General features: G+C 38.7%; 1 protein-coding gene across 2 annotated transcripts; it reads right to left on the minus strand.

The window, feature by feature from the left end:
- Positions 1–548: 548 nt before the first annotated feature.
- PAXBP1 (PAX3 and PAX7 binding protein 1) lies at positions 549–23155 on the minus strand. 2 transcript variants are annotated; one of them, XM_085582516.1, is made up of 18 exons: positions 22638–23155; positions 21813–21941; positions 20070–20246; positions 18875–18970; positions 18084–18187; positions 17508–17728; positions 16388–16577; positions 12324–12447; positions 10220–10319; positions 9661–9776; positions 7104–7303; positions 5477–5621; positions 5160–5281; positions 4514–4590; positions 4183–4249; positions 2565–2711; positions 2033–2187; positions 549–833 (listed from the first exon to the last, which is right to left on the minus strand). In XM_085582516.1, the coding sequence occupies exons 1-18, from the start codon at positions 23068–23070 to the stop codon at positions 716–718; spliced, it is 2721 nt and encodes a 906-aa protein (XP_085438642.1). In that variant the 5' UTR covers positions 23071–23155; the 3' UTR covers positions 549–715. The 2 variants fall into 2 exon arrangements, with proteins under 2 accessions (XP_085438642.1, XP_021391038.1); XM_021535363.4 differs by having other exon boundaries at positions 18749–18970; positions 22638–23153.
- Between the last annotated feature and the right edge of the window lie 2108 nt (positions 23156–25263).

Genomic DNA, 25263 nt, shown 5'->3' on the forward strand with positions numbered 1-25263 from the left:
CCTACAAAATGAAAGAAGTGCCACCATCTACACATGCATAATAATCATAAATTCTCAGTGTCTGCCTGTATATTAAAAAAAAAATATTTCACCATTTATCCAGATCTTCCTTTTGAAGGACAGTGGCAAGACTTCCATATTCTGAATGCAAATCACTTTTTAGTTACTCCACTTGGAGTGCACAGCTGCCTTTTAAAGGTCAGGGTCCACTTCAATGTGCCCATCAAATATTCACATATTTGAATGTTTTACCAGCCCTTTTGACCAATAATACGATCATTTTATTTTCAAAATAACTATTTTTAGCAAATGAAAAGCTTATTGCGACAGTACAACATCTGTATATCCAGTGTGAAAGCAACATGGTGGTATAAATATATGCATCATTGTATTACACAGAATCTATTATACACATTCCAGTTAACCATGGAACAATTAACAGGTGTAGATGACCACTGATTATGGGCACAAAGTATTTTTGTGAACAAGATTTTGAGAAATTTGAGGAAAAATCTTGTTTCTGGAAAGATGACAACCTTGGGATTCCATTTTTGTTTTCAGTGAAGTCAATGATTTTTATTTTTAAGGATGTATATAAGAATGCACTTTGTATTAAAACAAAGATCAATACTTTACAGTTTAAGAAACTTTACATATGTACATAAATTACACATCAGGAATGGTTTTAAAGCTCAAAATGAATGGTGGGAAAAGTCTATTTTCCTTCTATTAGAATCTTGAACTCTTTTACATTGTGATCATTTGCAACAGTAACAGCATGATCCAGAGCTCGGATACTTGCTAGAAGCTTCACAATCTGCTTGATGTGCTCCCTAAAAAAGAAGCAGCAGAAGACAATATAGAAACAGAACAATCAATGACATTAATTTTCCAACAGATGACTGCATTGTGGAGCCATATATTTCATATTCCTGTTGCAGATTTATTATACTTGCTTAATGAGTAATGGCAACAGATTTGTTAAATGCTGGGAAAAAACAAGACAGAAGATAGAAATCAAATTAGAACCTGCTATAAAAACAGGTTAATTGGATGTTTCTCTTCCAATAAAAATGTCTACCAAGTTATCATTTTACCTGGTGAAGAAGGCTCTTTCAAATTTAGAAACATACCAGCAAACAAGAGAGTTCAAAAACTTAAATAAACTTCAATCCCAAACTGTTACACTGAAACACAGGACTGTACCAAGACTGGAAGATTGTTCATTCCTGTGTTGTTGCTGCTCCCATAGCATGTCAGCTTACTTGGCCAGCAGGAACGTGTCTAATGCAAGCTTTTAATTAAGCTGATCATTGGATTCAAATAAAATTACTCTTGGATCTCAGGTGAAACAGGTTCATCTAGTTGGTTGTGTAAATAGCAAGAACTTTTGAACTGTTTACAAAAGACATTTTGCAATTTAGAAGCCACTATGCAGCAATCAGCAACAGGCTCGCAAGGTGAAACAGCCCAAACATGGTACTACAAAATTTGGCAGAATCATAGAATGCTTTGGGTAGGATGGTATCTTAAGGCTCATCACAGTCCAACTCTCTGCCATGGACAGGGACACATTCCAGCAGACCAGGCTGCTTAGAGCTCCATCCAACCTGGCACTGAGTATTTGCAGGGACAAGAAGCTTCTCTGGGCAACACGTGCCAGGGCCTCACCACCTTCACAGCCAAGATTCCTCCCCATGTCTAACACAAGCATCTCCTCCTTCAGGTTTCAAGCCACTCCCCCTTGTCCTGATTTTATATGAGTATATCTGCTCATATAAAAAGTGCTTCTCCCTGCTTTTTATAAAGAATCCAGGACACTAAGCAGTAGTCCAAAATATATTATCAGCGTTCAAGTATTTCCAGCAGTTGCTATTTTCAGACACCTTAAAAATATCCATTTCTAATGTGTGAATTCAAAGAAGTTTCCAGAGACACACAGCAGGATGGAGAGAGTTACCCATGTTCGCATGCATTGGCAAAATAAATCAAATCACAAGAACTGCAACTGTTTTCACCCAAAGTAAGTTACCTTGCATTTCTCTTCTCTACATCAGAGCAACCAATGCTGTTTCTGTAAATTGTATCAGCCAGGTGAACAAGGTATCTACAGAAGTTTTCTAGCTGAGAAATAGTCTTGTCTCCCGTTAGATTAGTGAACCACTGCTTAGGGAAGCAAGCAATTACCTATGAAAAATGGGAAAAAGGAAATTAAACACAACATAACAAAATTTTTAAAAGCTAGGTAACATGTATAACTTGAGAAGTCTGCCTAGTGAGACTGCAGGAATAAGGCTCAACAGAGTGAAAAAATTAGAAAACTACCAAAAAACCCCACACTAAAGTCCAAGCAGTAAAGCACTGAAACCCACAGTATGCCTAATCCAGGTAGCCAGAGAAGGTTCTTTCTTTAGTATGTATACTAAAAAGAAAAAAAATCTATTTTTCACAGATTACAGCTTTTGAGGTATCAAAGCCAAGATTCCATAGGCAACGTCAAGTTTTAACTACATATTCCTTTCAGTTTAAATCCATTACTTTAAACATTGCTTGATTTTACTTACACTTTGAGCTTTCTTAATGCTGTCCTCTCCATACTCTGAGTTTTGAAAAGCCATAAGAATGTATCTATTTAGCAACCCATCTATGGACAGCTCCTGTAGAGTTTTGTTTGAAAGGATTCCATACCACTGGAGAAAGTTTCCCAATAACTAAAAATACAACACAGAGAAAATAACTATTCCAAAATGTACTGAAATCAGAGAGTTCATCAAACATTTTAAAATATTTTAAATGTTTTGCAAACCTATTCAGAATACAGTCTCCCTTGCTGCTGCCATTTGAACAGAAAATTCCAGAGAAGATTCCTGTTTATGTGATCACGGAGAGCAGTTTTTCAATCAACATCAGCCTCTACTTTCTGTTTTGCTGGGAGTTAATTTTTTTCACAGTCTTTTACTGGAAATAAACTATGACAGCCACAGCTTTGTGCTCCCACATTCCCCAAAAGTAGTATATTTTATTCTGACAAGCACAAGGATATAAAAAACCTGGGGTGAGTAAGCTAAGTGACCTCGCAACATTCGAGTTGAAATGATGGTGCTTCCTCTTGACAACCTTTTCAACTACCAAACCAATTAGGTTGGAAAAGACCTCTGAGATGAAGTCCACTCTTAGACCAAATACCACCTTGTCAACCTGACCAGAATATGGAGTGCCATGTCCATCTTCAAAAACACTTCCAGGGATGTGACACCAACACCTTGCCAGGTAGTCCATCCCCATGGTTAATTATCCTTTCTGTGACAAAATTCTTCTCGATGTCCATCCTGAAGCTCTCCTGGCAGAGCTGGAGGACATTTCCTCTCATCCTGTTGCTGCCTGTGAGCAGAGCCAGACCCCCTTGGCCACACTCCACTGTCAGGCAGCAATAAGGGGTCCCTGTCCTGTCTCCCCCCTTCTCCACCTCCTCTTTCCCAGCTCCCTCAGCTGCTCCTCACAAGACTTCCCCTCGAGAACCTTCCCAGCTCTGTTCCCTTCTCTGGACGTGCTCCAGCCCCTCAATGTCCTTCCTGAATTGAGAGGCCCAGAGCTGGACACAGCATTCAAGGTGCAGCCCCAGCAGTGCCCAGCACAGAGGGACAATCACTGCCCTGGTCCTTCAGGTCTCACCACTGCTGTCCTTGACCTTCTTGCTCACCTGGGCACACCTGGCTCGCTTCAGCTGCACCCCCAGGGGGCCTTTCCAGCCACTCAGGCCCCAGTTCTGGGGTAACTGTGGACAAAATAGGGACCCAGCACTTCGCCTTGCTGACCCTCATCCCACTGCCCTCATCAATCCAGGTCCCTCTACAGAGCCTTCCTGCCCTCCAGCAGATCAACAAATACAACTTGGTGTAGTCCACAAATTTACTGAGGGTGCACTTGATCCCCCTCATCCAGATCATCAATAAGGATATAAAACAGGACTGGGCCCAAAAGTGAGCCCTGGGGGACACCACTAGTGACTGGACACACCATGAAGAGGGCACAGTGCGTTACCAAAGACTAAGAACACGGAGTTGGAGTTTCTGCAAGTGAAGTTGAAGCAGTTTCCATCTACCATTTTCTACAAATTTGAGAAGGATTTTATTGCTACACTGTCTTAGACCAAGGATTTACCCAACATATTTACTGACTTACCTTAACAGAGGACCAAAACTGACGTTGGAAAAACAAGTATGGACCAGAGTTCTTGTTTTCTAAGATGCTGGAAAGTAAGACATTTCTTTAATGAGCAACCAAGACCACACCTCTGTCTTGAATTTGCTGGCTTCTTCCTTCCAAGACACAGTTCATTTCCACAAATACTCCCTTTCATCCTTCTTGTCTCTGCTAAATGCTCCCAGAAGGATGACAAAAGATCTCCTGTACCCAGGCACTGAACCACACTGGGAAAAACCCCTCTTAACTATGGACAGAACACAGTGACTTGCTAAGAAAGGTCTAACACCATAGTGGAAAGTAAACTTACTTTTTTGGGTACAAGGGCATGAATACATCATCATCTAGTGTTCTCCTCATTCTTAGCAACAGGGCCTTTAAAAGCATCTGAAACAAGTAATTTTTTTTTTAAATGTCCAATACACTGCTTAGAAGTTAAACACTCTGATTTTTAAAGCAACAAAGAACACTTGTAATCATAACAGTAAGCATACATACATACTTGAGCACACAAATAAATAGTCTTAAAGAAGTCTGTAATAATTAACAAAGCAGAAATTTTACACTTTCAATTACAACTTGAACTCCTATTACCACTTCCTGCATCCACAGAGGCAAGTAAAACAAACCAATTTCCAGGCAATACATTTGAAAAGGCTGCAAAGATCTAAAAAAGAAAAGTCCAAGTATTTGTAGCCAACCCTTACAGCAAAACTGGAGACCAGCAAGTCTTACTTCATCTGGTGTATCTTTTTATCTCTACTACCTATTCTAGGGAGGCTTCACTGAGTTTCTTTTAATTTATCACCATACTTTACTCCCCACAATAAGGCTGCAGAGCACCAAATAATTTCAAAATTATTTTTCTTGCTGTATTTCCCAATATAAGGTATTAAAAATGTATTCAAATTCCTTAACTTATGCAACATATTTAAGAAAAAAATCCAATAACTTACTTGTGTGTTTTTGTTTTCTGCATTCACCACTGAGGGATATCCATCTATTAGTTTCTGTACAATTGCTACCATTCTTGATGTCTGTGTGGTAGAAAAGGGATCCCAGATATTTTCAGAAATTACTGTAAGAGATTAAAGAATTGGTCCACTTTACATATATTCAAATACAGTAGTTATTATACAAATACAGTATTATATACTCAAATACAGTATTATATACTCAAATTCATACAGTTATTTACAAAACAGTAAAATCTGAAAGCACAAACAAGCATCAGACTCCACGACCCCCTCCCTCCCATTTTTTAAACCTGTACCTGTTAATTTAGGAAGAACAACTCTCTCTACAATGGTAGGCAACAGTGAAATATCAGCATCATCCTTCACCTGCTCCTGCTCTTCACAGCCATAAAACAGCAATGACTCAAACCACAACATTGTCTCAAAATCTCGACACTTGCCCTAAGAAAAAAAGAACTGGGGTTAGATTCCTAAACAAAGATTTGAAGTCAACACATAGAAGAAGTATTATGCATGCAAGTATGATACAAAAACAGCTTAAAAACACTCTGCCAAATGAACCAATTCATTCTACCAGCATAGCCACTAGATGTAATGGAAAGAGAAAATGGCTGAAGCAAGACTGATTTTTTAGCAGTTGTTGCCCCACAGATTTTAACTCCTACTTACACCTAAACCAAACAAAAGCCTACAGATTAGAGTACAAGTTGGAACTACAGCTCAGCTGTGCTGCATTTTAAAATTATGCCTTCTGGATTTCAAACCCCTTTTTATGAGCACCTTGCAATTTTTCTACCTCAACAAAATGCTTACTAGGATCAGTAGCAGAGAGTAGTGAATACAGTTAAGACTTTATAATTCTCTACCATGTCTCCAATTAACATCAGCTTTGTTTTGTCAACCTGAAAACTCAGAAAAATAGCATGGGGGAAGAGAGAATGCACAGAAAATGTTTTAAATTTAATGATGGAATCTTTCTTAGATTTTTCCTTGCTTGATTAATGAAGTCAGACATCAAATTAATAAAACTATTTAATATTACAAAATTATTTAAATTATTATATTAATTATTATTAACACTCTGAACTTCCCCTGAAAGGAAGTCATGCCTCCCCCTCCTCTGCACTTGGAGAAGAGGTGATAAAAAAATCCCTTCTGCAGATATTCTCTTGGTAGGTTAAGGGAAAAAAAAAAAAAAACAACACTTCTAAAAAAGAACAAAGGAGGAACAGAGAGGGAGTCAAAAGCTACCTGAGCTGTTTGTCCTGGTGGCATCTCCTGAAATACATATCCAGGCTGGACAACGAATGTGTGCCAGGGATACTGGGCTGCCACAGTGCTGTCCTGCTTCTCCCATGTTCCCTACATAATAACTGGGCAGTGAGTACTATGAGAAAGACTTGGAAATTGCCAGCCAGAATTCTACAGGGTATGGAGGTGTAGGTGAGAGACAGATACATAACCTAGAGACGCAGGTTGTAATTCCACGTAAGAACAAACTTCTTAGTTCCACTTCTGATGAAACAGCATTATCTAGAGGCACAGTTTTCTCTGAAGTATTTTAAAGACTAAATGTATTTGCACAGAACCATACAATGGTTTGTGTTGGAAGGGACCTTAAAGATCACCTAGTTCCAACCCACTACCATGGGCAGTTGCAGATTTTTTGGTCTATACCACTTCCTGAGAAGGATCTGGTAATGTGCTAAAATTTAACTCTGGCTTGCTGGGAACATAAAGTATCAATTAGTCCAGGCACTCCCCTGAAAAGCTTTGCCAAGACAGGTGCCCATCTGAAACTTCATCCCTAGAACACACCTTCAGGAGAAGCACACACAAAGGTGCAATTTACTTTGCTCTGCTCAAGTGTGAAAGAACCACCCTGTAGCAGCTAAGACAGAAGCTGCTTGCAGAAGAGCTTACCTCCAAAGGAGTCCAGGTAAGCAGCTGAAGTCTGATTAAAGGGTTAAACAGCTTTGGTAAACACAGGCCAATATAAGCATCCTTATAAGAAGCAAAGTACTTGGAGCGCCAAGCTTCAAACTGTGACTTAATGCAATCAATCGAGTAAAAACTTTCCAAAACATCTTCAAAAACTTTGCTGGATTCTTTCAATATACGATCTAGCAGGGGAGAAAAGGAACAAAAAGTTAATCACCTACTCCCTGTAATGCCTCTTTCAAGACATTCTTTGATGCTCACTGGCATAAGCTAACTCCCACAAACAAAACCAAACAAAAAACCCCCATCACCTTCAGAAGCTCTGTTACTCCTGCCTCAAGCACACAAAGCCATAAAAACAGGAGCATGAGTACTGTCCAATAGTCTGGCTTATCACAGGTCTTACTTTAAACATTCCATGGAAGGATTTTCAGTTACCAGATGGAATTAGGATTGGTAATGTACTGGACTGTATTCAGAGTGGATCGAACTTCAAAGCTGGCCTTGCTTTGCACGGCAGTTTCAAACAGCTCATCTCCAGGCCCCTTCCAACCCACATTATTCCACATCTTTGATAATCCAAATGCAAATATAGGAAGGCATTTCAGATAAGCCAACTGAACTGGCAGTTCAGACAGGGTGGGTCCTGGCAGACACCATGCTAAAATACTGCCCAGAACATGCACCTTTTTTTTTTTTTTTTTTTTTTTTTGGTATTGATAGTACCAGTATTCTATGCAGTCCAGACCTTTTCTCTATATATTATTTTCCCTTCATGTTTTCTACTTCTCAGGGTTAGTTTCATTTTAATCAGCCATATTTACTGCAGCCACACTTGTAAATGTCTGGTTACAGTAGTAACCTGTACACAATGAACACCACTAGTACACGCAGCAGGCAGAGACAGGGCTGAGAGAACAGGAGATTATGTCATATAACCACACTTTTCATACTGTGATTAAAAAAAACCACTATATATAAAGTTATTAGGTCCAAAGTTCACTCCCCTGTTCTACTGCTGTTTCTGGACTAACATGAGAGCTTCAAACAATAGTAAAAAAGCTTTACAAACATTCTTTCTGCCTATTCAGAAACTGAAGAAATTTCTACAAAAGGCTTTTACACATATAAATTGCCAAGCTACCAAGTGCAATTCAGCCCCATTGAATCTAGATAATTTAATTTAACAAAGTTCATTACAGCACCTAACAACCCTGAACAGCTGTTCTGTTTATCCAAGACCCCTCCCTGTACACAGAAAATCAATGCAATCATAAAATTGCAGCAAATTAGCTAGCAACTAAAGATGTGGAAACTGTCTGCACTTCCAAAGGACCCAACAGACAGACAGTTCATCTAATTGCTTTTCTAATATGTTCATACTTTGGGTCTCCACAACCACCTACATCAATGACTTTGCTATTACTTTCTCTGTGGGAAATAACCTCTTTCCCACCCTATCACTTGATTTCATGGTCCCCAGCTATCATATGTGAAAAGTTGATATTGTTCTACTTGGAGAGACCAAAACCATTCAATCTCTCCTCAAATGCAACACGAGTAATTCTGTGTATGCAATCCTGGTCTCCTCCCTCTTCACTTCTAACTTGATTCTCTTTTAATCAGAGCAAATGCTAATTGTACCACAAGATTTTTCTGCAGTGTTTGCATACAATATTGTTTTCTGTAATTTGCAAACTTCGCCAGGCTGCAATAAGACTATACAAAACTTTTATCATTGCATTTCTAGAAGCTTATTCACAACTCCACTAAATACTTGCCATGAACCAAAAAAAAAAGACTTCTAAAGCACTGATGTTTTCAGAATTTCCCAAGTATGACAAACACGTATTTCAATAATGATAAACAATATTTTACAAATTGGAAGTCTTACTGACAGTCCAAAAGCTTACTGCCTGCAAAAGCATATTAGAATTAAATAAAAAGAACCTCACTAAGGATAGGTTTATTCAGTCAGCTGCAAGACACACAACAGGTGTCTAACAGAGACTATTCTGGTAACATTGATGATCCAGAAATCAAAAATTCCTGAAGTCCTTCCAAAATGTGGTGAAATATATAAACAGGGCTGCAACTGGATCCTGTCAAGTATTTGGTATGTTGTTACATAAGAGGATTGGGATTGTTCAGCCTGGAGAATAGGCTTCAGAGTAACTTACCTGTGGCCTTAGAGTACCTGAAGGGAGTCTGCAGGATGGAGAGGGACTATTTACAAGGGCCTGGAGTGACAGGACAAGGGAGAATGGCTTCCCACTGACAAAGGGCAGGGTTAGATAGGATACTGGGAAAAATTTCTTCCCCTGTGAGGGCAGTAAGGCCCTAGCACATGCCCAGAGAAGCTATGACTGCTCCATGCCTGGAAGTGTTCCAGGCCAGCTTGGATGGGGCTTGCAGCAATCTCATCTAGTGAAAGGTGTTTCTGACCATAGCAGGGGAGTGGAACTGGCTGTGATTTAAAGTCCCTTCCAACCCAGCCCATGCTGTGACTCTGTGATAAAGCTTGGGTAGCTTTTCTAACCTCTCTCCAAGTTGAAGTTTGTGATATCTGTTGAAGTTTCCTCGTCATCGCTGGAAAGGCCTTCAAGGTGATCTGCCATCTTCCCAGTTTGCTCTCTGGCTTGTCTGCGGCGAGCTCTGAAAGGAGCAGCAGTACAAAGCAGCTATAGTGAAGCAAGAGAAACCAGCTGTTTTCCCCACCTATACAATGCATATGCCCACTTAGGCTTGTCGTTTTAGTTCTAGGGAAGCCAAGCAGAAAAGAACTTCTACTATGCCATGACCTCATTGTTGCTGCCTCAAACAATGGAAAGAAACAAAACCAGCAGAGACCATATAGATATGGAATGTATCTACTACGCTTTCTTTTAGTGATTTTAAATCAGGATCATGGAATGTTTCGTATATTTGCACAATAAGCTGGGATATATAAGAATATCCCTGCCCAGCATACCAGCTGAAGTGTTTTCTTCCCTTTGCAAGGAAGAAGCAAATATTGCCACTCATTGTAGTACATCACACAGTTATATCCTGCAGGCAGGCAAAGACTCCTAGAGGAGAAAAGAAATCTCATTCTCTACCTTCTAGCCTCTCTTTCTGCAGTCCGACGCTTGACTTGCTCTTGATAGATCACTCTGTCTCGCCCAAAGGAATCAAGATTTGGAGCCATCAGTGCTTTATCTGTAAAATTACATCAATGAAAATTAAAATGCTTATTTATGATTCTATAAATGTGCTATAGGCAGTTTCATAAGAGCCTTTTACCCACTTTTAAACTAAGTGTAATTTGAAATAGAAAGTCAAAGTATCAAAAAAGAAAAAAAAAACCACAATGCCCCCCAGAAGCCTGAATTCACGACGTGTAGAGGTTAAAACGGAAAGCAGTGGACTTTGGGAAAATTTCCACCTAAATGCCAAGTAGTTTTCACTGTACTTCACTCTTATCCCTCTCACAACACTGCCGAACTACACAGAAGTCAACAGTTTTAACAGAAATAGCTTAAATGAAATGTCCAAGAAAAAAGTGCTCCTTACATAAACACAATCACCACATAATTTTTAAGAAGAAAATTAGCAAAAAAAAAAAAAAAAAAAAAAGGCAGACAAGAGTGACTGGGGTAAGAATAGATGTTATTTCAGAGTTCTAGTCACAGTGATTCTAAGTTCATATGCTTTAGATTACCTAAAGTTTAAAACACATGAAAATCTACAGAAAGATAAACCATCTTCCCTCATTTTTAAAAGCTCTGCTTATCTATGTTCCTGGCTATAGACAACAACACAGCTAGAACAGCAGACAGCAGGCAGGAGTGTTTCCAGTTCCTCCCTTCCAGGTACATTTCAACAGTAGACTGAATGCAAGCCACTGCTCAAGTCCATCCATTAAAGTATAAACATTACCATTTAAACAACACCCTATCCAAAGTCCAAGAATAAATTTATATGTTCTGACAAAAGTCTATTTACAAATTCATTGTTTAAAGTATTAATGCCAATCTATGTCAATATTCCAATTTAATACCTGAACTAAGAGCCTTGTCTAAACTTCCAGATACTAAGTCAGATCTCTCTGTAAAACCCAACCTCAGCAATGAGAACTATTCCCATTCTATTATTAAACAACATTATAAAAAAATCCATTCTAAGCTTCTTTTAGAAAATAGGTTTCTAGTTCTCAAAACAGCATTTTCATTATAAAACTGCAAGGCCATGTGATGCCTGGAACTCCACATAATAGTCCTAAAAAGAATATGTATGCTAACCACTCTATAAAGGAATGACCAACTCTGAATCCTAACATTTCATCATCTTGGTAAATTCTAGCTAATGGTACTAACAAGATTTCACCTCTGACAACTGCAGTAGAACAGGGAAATGGCATTAATTATAGAATTTTACATCAACAACAGGACAGAAAGCCATTTTTAAAAATGGGAAGCTCTCTGAAGCATAAAGAAGACTCCTATTAATAGGGTATTTCATCCAATGATTTAATACGCTGAATAAAACCTCATCCAAGAAACATGTATTTCCATCCAAATTAACATTTACGCTTTTGTAGAGTTTTACATACTGAAGAGTAATCACCCTAAGAAACCTCCTTAGTGAGAATCCCCCATCCACAAATTCACAGTAAGCAGGCATTTTAACTGGCTTTTCTTAGACTGTATTTCATACAAGGTCACTGTATTAGTCTGATTAGTCTTCCAGGTCTTTAATTTACCAGTTAGGTTTCTGAAATCAAATGCTTATACTGGCTACAAAACAGAACATTAGACAGAAGTCTAGCCCAGTGCTTCGTGGCTTTATACAGTTAACTGTACATGTTAAATGACATAGATTCAGGAAGGTTAAAAGAAATTTTTTAAAAGTCCTGATATAAGAAAATGGGGAGTCACATGCTACCACTACTCTCACAGCCACTATGCACACATTTTTAGTGCTAGGAAGGAGAAAATATAGTTAAGAGAAACAGAAAGAAGAGATAAAGTCAGAGTTATAGTGGTTTCAAGTTTAAAACAAAACAGATTAGAGAACTTTCATCTAAACTTGCTTCTACTCATCTCAAGAGTAAGAATAAACTTTAATAGGACAGTCATACATTAAACATTTACATTTCAATTAAGTCATATTAAGTAAACAAGGTTGTTTAATGAATAATAAAAACCTTCAAGATGGACTGACTTGAATGGCTTGAAAACTCCGAAGATTCATCTTTAATATCATCTTGTCGTCTTTGGACAAGGCGGGAAGCTCGCTGTTTGTACAGCTGGTGCATTGCAGATTCAAGTTCATTAATCAGAGGCACCTGTAAAAATACAACACACCACGTAATACCCGGATCCTGAGCTGCTCAATTCTGGGGTCCCAGTCTATTCCGGAGCAAAACGTGTGCTCCCAGCAGCACAAAGTCCTGCCTTTGACTCATCTGTATCATTTGCACCAGGAAATAGTTCAATAGTGTGGAAAATGCATACATTTAACACTGGCAGCTTTCAATCAGAACAAAAGCATTCTGAAAGCAACTTCCATGGCTTGAATGAGTCTACAGAGCTAGACATCCTATTAAAGAGTGTGAAATATTTTTTCCCGTATTCTTGCTTTCCCTGCCAAGTGTGTTACATGTTATGTAAAGGTCTGCAATTCTCAGATGTCAAATGTTTCCTCTCTATCTCTAAACAAGAATGCAGAAGTATTTTACACTTCAGTGAGAAAATCACCTGACTGTATGCAGTGAAAAACACACCCATCAATCCAATCTACTGAAGCCAGCAGCTATTGTTTTGTGTCCTCTAACTCTTAATAACATATGCTGAAATATTATTACTGAAATGAAAAACCCTGCATAAGGGTGTTATGCCAACAGGTAATTCAAATAAGTCAAACACTCCTCTAGTTTATCACTAAAATTAAAATAGTACAATTTGTGCAAGTTATGCATTAAGTATTACCTTGAATTAATCAGGTACGTCACGTCAGACCTGCCACTTTTTTTTTTTCTTTAATGAATTATTTTGGTAGCATCTCTAATAAAAATAGATGATATTATGACAGCCAGGAATTTCCTGACATTAAATAGCAGACCAGAAGTTTTCACAATCTCTTAATTTGGAAAGGCAAGTCCTTTTGGTATGAACACTTAAGCCATGTCCTCCTTACCTCTGAGACGTATGCTTACTCCACAGTCTTCCAGCCTTTTATATTTCATTGCTGCCTACCATCCAGGATTATGTTTTTGTTTTTTTCAAAACAAAAGATAAAATCAGAAATTGTTTCCTGAAGTATTTTAGAATGTGACTCAGCAACTATTAAAGAACCTCCTTCAGTAAAATGTAAAATTCCAAGTTCATAGCTACAGAGCCATTTCAGCTCACTGAGACTGATATACACATCAGAGAAGAAAAAGGTTTTAGCTTTGTAGGATAAACAGGGCTCCAGGGATTAAAATGAAAGCAGCTCTGTACCAACTCAAAATATGCACACCTTTCTTATGGAGAAAAGAGTAGAGAGAAAGACAAGGAGGGAATAATCTTCCAAGAGCTGGAAGCTGGAATTTAAGACAGGTTTGAAAACAGAAATAATAGTTAAAAATACTAGCTTTACTGCAGTTCACCATGCTTCTTCTCTTAAGCATGTAGAGGAAATTCTAAGATTGAAAAGTTAAATGAAAAATTTTCAACACATCCCTAGTGGTTCTTTCTGTAATTTTCTCAGGATTAAAAAAGAAACCTAGTGATGTATTCAGATATATGAATCCACTCAAAATATTTCCCATTCAGAATACAAGATACTTGGAAGGCCTAATTCTTCTCTAATCAATACTGTGGTTAATGAGTGGCTGACAATTTTATTGACTACTATGAAGTTATAGGCCTCATTCCCAGTTTTGTTTAGTCAGTACCTTAAATTCAGTGTTTAAGGGGATTTTTTATTCACTTTCCTTGTAAACAGTGGAAGAGGAAAAGCAGAAAGTTCTCTAAACATTTAGATCACAAGGATAATTCTGATACACAGAGCATGTTTTGGTAATTCACTTTTTCAGGTAAAGTAACAGTTCATCTACTTCTCCTGTTAAAGGCATGCCCAGAACAATTCAATCTTTCTATATCCACTGTACTTTCCTATATTCAAAATGTAAAGATGCCATTGTGATTCGCCAGCCTTCTCAAAAAGCATAATTTTGACAGTAATTATTTCTGAAGGAAGTTATGCAACCATCTTCCATTCTATTGTTTTTCTTATTTATTGGGGAAAAAAGGTATTACACAGGATTTGACCTCTCTAGTACTTGTTTCTAAAATCTGTGTAATAGCTGTCTTCTCATACTCTGCTGAGCCTTAAGACTGGGCAAAGTGATCCTAACATTAAGAATATCTTCAAAATATCGTATTTCAGTATATGTTTTCATATATATATGTATGTATGTGTATGTATATACACATAGAGTATTATTATTATACATATACATGTCCTCATGTATATTATAATAACCACATATATTATTATAAATAATAGCAACACTTTAAATAAAAGCACTCAGGGCCACTGGTTCTACAGAAAAGCTGAAGGTAATTTATCTCTACACTCAAAAGATTAAAACAATTTACCATCCTACTGCATTTCATTTAAATAAAAGCTGATACTGATTTTATTATTTGACTTTGTCCCCTTTCAACACCTCCTTTTTAGAAAACTTTTCAGTATCCTTTGGGCTACTGGTTCTGAATTTGCTGGTACTTTTGCCATGCTGAAAGCACTGAATTCCAAACCACATTACTTGGCCAAACAACATCAAAATAAATTAAATGCTCCTGTTACACTGACCACATCACCTGCTGCTTTTGCAGCTCACTTAACATACAAGTACAGCAGCAGCCTCCACCTGAAACCAGCAAAACTCTGTGAATGCCTCTAAGAAGCCTGAGATGATAAAAATCACATCTAAAAATATTTGAAAAAGACAGCTTATGCTAAAAAGGAGAACCTCCAGACATGGTTTACAGTCATCACAAAATTTACCAAAAGGTATTTAGAAACCAAACACTGAATAGAGACACAGATATTCAACTTGATTTCTGAAATACAAATTTATCTCAGAGTAAAAATGTAAAATCTTTTCTTGAATAGGAAATCAGCCATCTGGGGAACCAGCACTGCCAGCGCTGCTTATGAAAGTACCTTTATTAATCTTCAACAGCTAATGCTAACACCAACTCAGGAACATGGCTTCTTAAGTGAACAATCAATTGCAACTAGTTAGTTACACTAATCAATCAGCTGGGTGAACCGATTGTCCCACACTTCCTGGGTTTGCTCATGAAACAGTTACTCTTCACTTTTACAGGATGAAGACTGGACTCTCCCAGTTCCACTAACAGAAGAGAATTAATAACTAACCCATCAGCACCCAAAATGCTTCTCCATTCCTCTCTCATGCCTAACAGGCTAGGCAAGCAGTAGCTTAAAACTACTCAATTATTCTGACAAGATATTAAGAAATTATTATACAATTGTATTCAAGTCGGAAGACAATGAAGAAATAGCCAATATACTACTAACTGAATTCTACAGCTTCTGTGTGTGCCTACTACATGTGTATATATATAGCTATATATTCAAGAGTTCCTATTATATTTACAACAAAGTAAGCAATCAAAGCACAGTGCATAACCTAAGAGAAAAGACTAAGTTTTTGACTTAGAGATACATAAAAGTATCACACTACACGAAAGAAATATATTTTTAAGTGTGGGTGTCTTTGAACAGCTATGCTAGTTTTAAAACTTCTCTCCTTCAGACTCCAGAGCAATACCAAGAAACATCTGTCAGGAGGAAGTTTATAATAACACAGAAAATACAAGCCTCTGTTATTGTGTACATCAAGCACTTCAGAAAGTAGCAGTGTTGTAATTCAGCCCTTATTTTTGCTAACCTGATGTCAAACACAAGTAAAAAGGAGTTCTGAGTAAAGTGGAAACACCAAAGTATCTACGAAAATCCTGAAGACATAAAATCTGTACATTTTTAGACAATCTAAAGTCGGTGAGCTGGGAGGAGAGATTTCTGATAACGAGCTTAGCATGATATAAAGCTCTTTTCAACCCTCAAACAACCAAACCTTTAGAAGAATAGGCTCTCAAAGGATTTTTTTCAAAAACAGAGGGAGATGTGCTGCTTGGCATGTAATACGAGACCTTTTTTTTTTTTTTTTTTTTTTGGTAAAGAGACAAATGTTTTTGCATCCTTACCTTTTCACTGAAACACTCAAGCAAGTCTTGGACATACCCTCGCATTTCTTGCAAAAACTTATACCGTTCACCAATACCCCCAGAAGACCCTTCTAATCTTTCAATTGCCTTGGTAGAGTCCTCTTGGCTTTGCTGGTGTTTCTCATATTGCTGCCGATTAGCTTTGTGCATTTCTTTCATAGAGTCCAACCTGAAGGGCAATGGATAAATAGTAAATTTACATCCAAAAGTCTGTCTATTTCAGACCATTGAGACATCAAACAGACAGTACAGTGCAAGTACTGAGCCTACATACAGGAAATTTTGCAAAGAAATTCTTGACTGTTGATTTGTCACCTTCTCCCCTCTCTTCGTGAACCACAAGGCTAAGGATCAACACTCATTTGCTAGACTGTGCTGTAATGCATGGCACTGGCCACTCCTACAAACTTCTACAGGAGCTGACAGCACACAGAATAGTGCAAGGCTGCCCCTAATGAAAAGCTGGCAGAACAGGTTGGGGGTGGACACGAACTACAGCTTATACAAAGCATTTTTTTAACTCTACTAACTTGATTCACTGTCAAAGGCTGCAACACTACAAGGGGCATACAAACCAATTTCGAAGACACGTAAAGTGCAAGCTGTCCATTACATACGATTTCTCACTGCAATTGTGTTGCTCATTCCATACCTTCTGCATACCTGACAAGCAGATTACAGTATACACTGTAAATCCCTGTATACACTAAAAATTAAATTCTTTATCTACTGAAGGGGAAATCTCTGATTCACAGTTTAAAGGAAAGCAGCTTGATAAGCTAAACACCTCACTGGCCTTTCATTTCTTCACTATAAGACTGTGCAGTGTCCAGAAGATGGAACTCAGACCTCTCTTCAACAAGATTAATGGCCTCATATTTAAAGTTTCACTTCCAGAGAAGCAATCCAAGGAGATTTTCGAACAAAGTGTCAATGTCATCTTCACTTTGAGCCTTTTTGTTTGCCTTTTTTTTTTAATGGATGTACCAGTCAGTTTCCAGCGATGAAACTCTGTGTTTGCTCACCGAGACTAAAAGACACCTGAGGAACAGAAACCTAGGGGACAGGTCTTTAAGTCTAAAAAGATGGTCTGTCCTACCTGTCTTTAAGCTGTTTCTTTACCAAATCAATAGTAACAGGAGTCATCTCATTACTGGGAGTTTTGAAAGGAACTGTATTATCTGTTTTTTGAGACTTGGTTTCCGATGATCCATACGCAGCATAGGTGTATGGAATGCCATATGATGAACCATAAGACAGTGTCTGGTAAGTGTTCTGGTAGTAAACATTATTCACTTCTGCAGGCTGACTTGGTTGAACCTAGTGGCAGAGGAAATGCAATTGTACTATATCAGGCTTTAAAGAAAGGGGAAACTTTTTCACACATTTCAAATCAAAGTGAAAAATGTAAGCAGATACAGTTAGAAAATGTAATTATCAAGGGGATTTAAGCATCCAATATCTAAGAAACAAATACCCTCAAGAAGGTAAACGGACAAATTCTTAGTATCATTACCATTCTAAATACTTATACTATTTCTTTTTAAAAAACATCAGAATTTACAGACTTAATTTCTCAAATGAAACAGCCTTCTGTAAACTACTCAGGTTTGTAAAGGATTTAGGCAATACTTGCAGAAACAAATCAAAAAAGAGTGCACAATTATAAACATGCCTGGGGTATGTTGATTCCTTTTCGTATCTGCTCTTGCTCCCACCTACTGAGTTCTTCATCTTGCTCCCCTGCCACTAGTGCTTCATCATCGCTTCCCTCAATACCTTCATACAAGTAAGAAAAAGAAGATAATGCGTTCATAATTGTAAGGGCCACAGATTCAAAAACCTGAAACCATGCCTCAGTGAGAACATCTCAGAGTATCTTCCTTAACTCTTCATGAGGAATTAAGGACACTGGCCTGTGAATTATTAGCACAGGGGTTCCACTTGAAAGATCCAATGGGAAATTTTGCAATTCACTGCTGGTGAAATCCTCTAATTTCTAACTCATTTTCCAAAAGGTTATTTTACCTGCTAGCCAGCAAGAAGGTTTCTATATCAAATGTTTTTCTTTTCACAATTGTATACTCCCTAAAAACAGAGTACAGGAAAAACAAGAATTGATCCTAGTTTAAGTTTCTATTACAGTCAGCAGTGTGCACAGGAACATAGTTTTGTGCTCAAAATTTTACAAGCATATACCATTATGTAGTAATTTTCCTCAGAAATGTTATGCAACTCCAGATTGTTTGAAAAACATGTTGTTTAAAAATGCTGAATGGGAGTATTTGCAGTGAAAACAGTGTGAACATTTATCAGCTGACCTTCCAAAAAAGGGTTTACCTATTTCCTCAGCAATCTTTTGCCTTTGGGATTTTTCCTTCACTGTAAAAACTATCCTCCTCTTCTCGTCATCATCTTCATCATCACTGGCATCATTTTCATCTTCTCGAACAAGGCGGCTTTTACCTGGTTCAGAGTCAACGGGGGTAAAGTCTCCAAGTTCACGAGCCATTTGACGCTTTTTCCTAGCGGCATGAATAAAAGCAGCATCTGGAATTTCTCCTAGAGACAAATATGTGCACAGTTAAACAACCACTGCAACCAAAACAGGTGTTACAATTTCTTACTGCTCATCTCTGTCGCTGTATCAAATCACCTCTGCGCACAGGACAAAAAAAAAAAAAAAAAAGCAGGAGAGGAAGCAAATCCATATTCACAGAAAACATTTGCAAACAACTTAGATGCTAAACATGTCAACTTTCTGACCAGAAACCCTCAAAGTCAGGATTGTCACAGATAGTCTGGTTCTACTTCCAGCAGCTCATGTCATAAGATCAGAAGCCTAGTGCTCTTATGTTAAATATTCCTAAAGAAGAGGAAGTCCTTGAACAGGAGCTGACCATTGCAAAGGGAGGAAAAGAATTACTGTGTCATTTCCCATCCCAATATTGCTCCCAGCTCTTCTTATTTTGGGGGAATAAAAAGCATCAACCATTTCAATAGACAATAATCAGTCAGAGATTAATAGGACACAAAATCAGACACAGTTAATGTACAAAAAATTGTATAATCAAGGGGAAACATGAAAAAACATCAGACCTAATTGAAAACTCTACAATCTACAGCACAAAACTTAACGCAACTTACATACAAAATATAAACCAACTGTGGACCCAGGACACCCATCTGGTATTTGAAGAGCAAACTACCATAATTAGCAAACTAGTTTCAAAAATATTTTCTCAGAGTGATTTCTCTGGACTCAGGGCCTGACTAGAACCTCAGTATACAAAACAGGATAGGAAAACATTTCAGATACCTTGCAGACCCATAACTGAAATATTCCAATTAAAGAAGAAATTTTAACTGAAAGCAGTTAAATCTCATGTGAAGTCACCTATTCCAAATCTAGATTTTCCTGCAATTTGTCATCTACCTGAGAGATGAATTCCTGCTTCTAACGTCAGGATTAAGCATTCCGTAGCAAAACATTTTCTCCCGTAAGATTTGTAAAACTGAACACATTCAGAAAATAGCAATTGCCTGAACTTTCAGATTTTAAATTGATGGAAACTATTTCCGAATCTCTCACACACATTAGTCTGCTATAAACATCAGCTAAAGCACTTGTTAAGTTATCAGACATACTACAAAAACCAACCTGGGCGGAGAACATTCAGTGATGACAGAGCACTTGAAAAAGCACCACCAGCTTTTGGTTTTTCTTCTTCCTTCTCACTTTCAACTTCCATTTCTTCTTCACCATGCTCACTGTTTGCAGTCCCATCTTCTTGGCCTATATCCTTATTCTGTCCTATCTTTTCTAGTGGTGCTTCAACTGATAAGACAGCAAAGTCCATGTTTTACTCCTTTTATAAAGATCACTCAGAAGTATTTTTTTAAAGATATAACAACCAAAAGTGAAAATCAAATGAAAATGTTAAATAATAATTTTATTGTTTGAGATCTAGGAAAATACACTTTCTTAATTGTGATTAAATCACTGACATCTTCTCAAAATAAAATGTGACAAGGCAGACCCCACCAACCACTAAACATTCTTCATATTGTCAATTATTAAGAAAGTGGGGGAACTCAAGCTTGTGCAACCTTGTCAAAATCTCTTTCAATGAGAAAGCACTACCTGTGTTACACCAAGTATTTCCACAAGAAATGACTGATTTCAAAAGAACCATTCATTTTCCTCTTGGGCTACACCCTACATTAGGTGGGTAACATACAGATACATGCAGCAAGTATAATAATGTGTAAAAAAATGCACGTTAACCCAGCAACCCAAACCAAGCTGCACATATCTGAGGTTTCAGACTCAAGCACTTGTTTAGAGAATCCAGGCTGCTCTTTCAGTAGCAGTCTTTAAGTCTTTGAACTATAGCCACATGAATTAGGGAGAGCGAAACAAACATGGCCCACACAGACACGTGCAAATTGTAGTATTTTAAGCATCATTGTGACAGAAGCAAGAATCCAGGTTTTCACAGATGACCTGAATACTAGCCATAGAAATGATAATTTCTGGTTTTGCTCATGTCCCACACCACTGCATAGGCAATTTAAAGATTCTAATAAGAAAGAATATGTGGGTTTTCTAAATGCAAACAAAATATTTAAAAATAATTAATTCAATTTAAAAAGGGTATTTCCTGCATGGGACCATGTTCAACACCCAAGTGCTTCTCTAGATCATTGCAATCTTTAGATCATAAGCCTCCCAGCTCATGCTCATATCATTAAATAATTTCTGTAAAAACTTAAGTGGAAAAGGAAGCACTACACTTTACCAATGAGCTTCCCAAAAACCAACAGTAAAATGAAATTGAAGTCCCGGGCTCTATTTCAACCTCTCAAGGACTGTACATTGTAAACAGATCCTTTTGCTCCAACACTTTGAGTCTATCATCTTAATCAAGTATACTCAAAGGTCCAAGCCCTGAAACAGGTAGCTGTTTAACAATTAACTTAAAAACAAAGACCATCACTCTGCTCGCCCCAAAAATCTTCCTTTTTGAAGAAAATGCATTATAAGGACACATCTTGTCAGACAAGCACCATTTTCAAATGAATGGAATTCCTTCCCAATTCAATAAGCAATTCATCTGTCATAAACACAGCTGCAATTCAGAATACTGATGTCTACTGACAACCATCTAACAGAGCTGAGAAGTTCCATCCTTCTATGTTAACTTCTACATGAGAACCAAAGAACTTCCTACCAATGTAGAACAGCATTCCTAAGGCTCAAGTAACACCTTTCATCTGTGCCTTACTTCAGCTCTAAATGTGAAATTCTCTAAAAGACTAACAATTCATTTTGAAAACAATAAATTAAATTACAGTACTTGATCTTTTCCACTACAGAAGTTACTATTAGTTTTGCAATTACCATCTGTTGGAGAATTGACCTCTGTTCTAACTTTTGATTTTTCAAGATCTTCTTTGTATTCCTTCTTCAACTGTTTTACAATCTTTTTGCTGTAACTTGATTTCTTCACTTTGAAAACTTCTTCCGTTTCTTTAAAAGAGAAATTGGATAACATTACATGAGATCTGTCAAGCATACTTATTTATTTAATCTTTAAATTTTGTACCTGGAACCTCACAAATGCCATTAAAAAACCATTAATGGATGCCATTGTAGGGTTCTTTCACAGTCTCTAGTGAAAGTCTAATTTTACACCTTCTATAAAGATTTCAAATCACAACTCTTAGAAACCAAGTTTCAGTGATTTCAAGAGAATTCCTTCTAAGACAACTCAAAACTGTGAACTGTTCGTACAACAGGCAGCGAGTCTGAGGTGACATGTGAACACCAGCCAGATTAAAACCACCTCGACAGAAAGCCACGGCACCGATGCTCCTCAGCTAACACCGGTGGCTCCAGGGGGAGGCTACAGGCTGCACGAACCTGGGGCATCCCAGGCGCAGCAAACGCAGCACAAGCGATGCACCAGCAACATCTGAACCCCTCCACCACAGCTAACCCCGCTGGAAGCATGCTGGCCCCGCAGGGGACGGGGGAGGCCCGTGCTCTCAGTCCCCTGGGCGGCCTGGGGCGATGTGGGATCACATAAGACGGGGCGAACCCTGACTGCCCTAAAAAACAAATACGGATCCTGCTCGCTCGGAAGGCCTGGAGAGGCCCAGCGCAGGCTGGGCAGCTCCGCTTCTCTTTCACGACCAAAAAGCCAGGCAACCATCTCTGCCTCACCCTCCTCCTCGTCCTGGAAGCTGAGCAGGCTGGCCCTCGGCACCTCTTTGTTCTCCCGCGAGCGCTTCTTCTCCTTGGGGCGCCCGGCAGCCGGCAGCCCATTGCCCTGCTGCGGCGGCGGGCGCAGGGCAGCGGGCGCCGCCAGAGCCCCCAGCCCCGCTCGGTCGCCTCCCATCAAGCCCAGCCCCAAGCCGAGAGCCGCCCCGTAGCTGGCGGCGCAGGCGAAAGCCGCGGGGCTGCCGGGCAGGGCGAGGGGCACGCAGCCGGCGGGCAGCGGCAGGAGCCCGGCGCCCGGCGGCGCGGAGGCCTCGCTGGGCCCTTCCCCCGCCGCCGCGGCCGCCGGCTCCTGAGGCGGCTCCTCGTCGCGCTCCTCATCCTCCTCCTCCGAGTCGTTCCGCTTGCGCACATTCACCCTCCGCGCCTTGCGGAACATGCCGCCAGCACCCCCCGGCCGCCCCGCCAGGCCCCGGCGCCGCCCGCCCCGCGCTGCGGCCCCGGCCCAGGCCCGGCCCCGCCAGCATGGCCGCGCCGCCCGCAGCGCCCCCTGCCGCCCGCTCCGCCAGCGGCGGGCCGGGGAGCGGCACGGCGCCTGCGCGGCGGCAGCGCGCCCGGCCCGCCCCCGCTGCCTCCCCTCACGGCCGGCGCCATCTTGTGCCGGCAGCGGGGCGGGGGGAGGGCGACGGGAGCGTGAGGTGGCTTACGTGACAAACGACAACCACTTGGTTTTTAAAATATTAAAAGTTTAATAATAATAAAATGGTTATAAAAATAGTAATACAATTAGAGTAATAAAGTTTACAGTTAAGACAATTACAAGACAATAAACAGCAAAGAATTACGGACATCCGGATGCTCTCGGACACTAAGCCACAAAAAGCATTCCTTGTGAACAAAGGAATAACCTTAAAAACAATAGCCTGATGCATATTCATATATCCTTCATGGTTATGCATACATTCTATTCAAAACAAGAACTCTGTTGTATGTCCACTGTTTCCTTTAATCCCCAAGGCGTTTTCGAGTCTGAGCAAGGCCTGAAGAAATGCGCTTCTTCTGATAAGAAAACCATAAATTCCTTTTCTTGGAAAGATTTAAGTGTTCCTCAAAGCGAGTATCTCATTCAGAAAAAAAAAAAAAAAAAAAAAAAACAAACTCCCCCAACATACATTGTCTCTATTTTAACATTATGTTGTAACCTCAAACTACGTTTATCACACTGCTTAAGAGAATTAATACAGCATAACATTCTAACATTACACATATAAAATTCATTGTAACATTTGCGAAAAGCCAATAATAAAATATGCATTTTTTCACAAGAGCAACATCTCCAAAATGCATCTACGTCTGGTATAATAAATTTTATACAACACACTCATCTCGCATGATGAACCTTTTCTTTAATATAAGTGTGAAAAATGCATTTTTTCACAAGAGCAACGTCTCCAAAATGCATCTACGTCTGGTATAATAAAACAAATTTTATACAACACACTCATCTCGCATGATGAACCTTTTCTTTAATATAAGTGTGAAAAATGCATTTTTTCACAAGAGCAACATCTCCAAAATGCATCTACGTCTGGTATAATAAATTTTATACAACACACTCATCTCGCATGATGAACCTTTTCTTTAATATAAGTGTGAAAAATGCATTTTTTCACAAGAGCAACGTCTCCAAAATGCATCTACGTCTGGTATAATAAAACAAATTTTATACAACACACTCATCTCGCATGATGAACCTTTTCTTTAATATAAGTGTGAAAAATGCATATTTTCACAAGAGCAACATCTCCAAAATGCATCTACGTCTGGTATAATAAATTTTATACAACACACTCATCTCACATGATGAACCTTTTCTTTAATATAAGTGTGAAAAAATGCATATTTTATTATTGGCTTTTTGCAAATGTTACAATGAATATTATATGTGTAATGTTAGAATGTCATGCTGTATTAATTCTCTTAAGCAGTGTGATAAACGTAGTTTGAGGTTACAACATAATGTTAAAATAGAAATTCTGCAATATAGGATTTGTTACAAGTTCAAGTGAGAAGATGAGATAATCAAGAAACTCTTCACACAGAGATGTCAGCAAAGGGGGCCCATAGAAAGTTACTGCCTCCTTATCAGGAAAGACAAACATTCTTCTACCTTCTCTCCATCTTTTTGGAACCACCAAGATTAAGAAGAAGAAATTGATAAAAACCAGAAAAGTTCTTAATTTGCAAGGAATTTATGCATCATGTATGAGATATATGAATATGCAACAAGTATATTGTTTTAAGGTTATTCCTTTGTTCACAAGGAATGCTCTTCATGACTTAGTGTCCGAGAGCATCTGGACATCCGTAATTCTTTGCTTTTTATTGTCTTATAATTGTCTTAACTGTAAACTTCATTAATTGTAATACTATTTTTATAACCATTTTATTCTTATTAAACTTTTAAAATTTTAAAAACCAAGTGATGGGCGTTTTTCACACTCTGGAAAAATTCTGTGAGCTTCTAATGCAATACTTCTGTAGCGCAAAGCCCTATAAAATAGAATTGGTAGCAGGTTTTTGGTATCTGCTGGGCCAGAACGGGGCTGCTGGGAAACTCACCACAATATCT

Source organism: Lonchura striata, chromosome 1 (genome assembly GCF_050655825.1).
Source record: "Lonchura striata isolate lonStrDom1 chromosome 1, ASM5065582v1, whole genome shotgun sequence".
Classification (NCBI taxonomy): Eukaryota; Metazoa; Chordata; class Aves; order Passeriformes; family Estrildidae; genus Lonchura; species Lonchura striata.

Bases quoted from the DNA above. Each gene is read 5' to 3' on its own strand.
- PAXBP1 (XM_021535363.4), bottom strand. From the start codon at position 23,070: ATGTTCCGCAAGGCGCGGAGGGTGAATGTGCGCAAGCGGAACGACTCG. The intron at 4,591-5,159 runs GTAAGTTATTGG...TACTTGTTTCAG, and splicing joins CAGAAAACAAAAACACACAA to ATGCTTTTAAAGGCCCTGTT. The intron at 2,188-2,564 runs GTAAGTAAAATC...CATTTTTCATAG, and splicing joins GCATTAAGAAAGCTCAAAGT to GTAATTGCTTGCTTCCCTAA.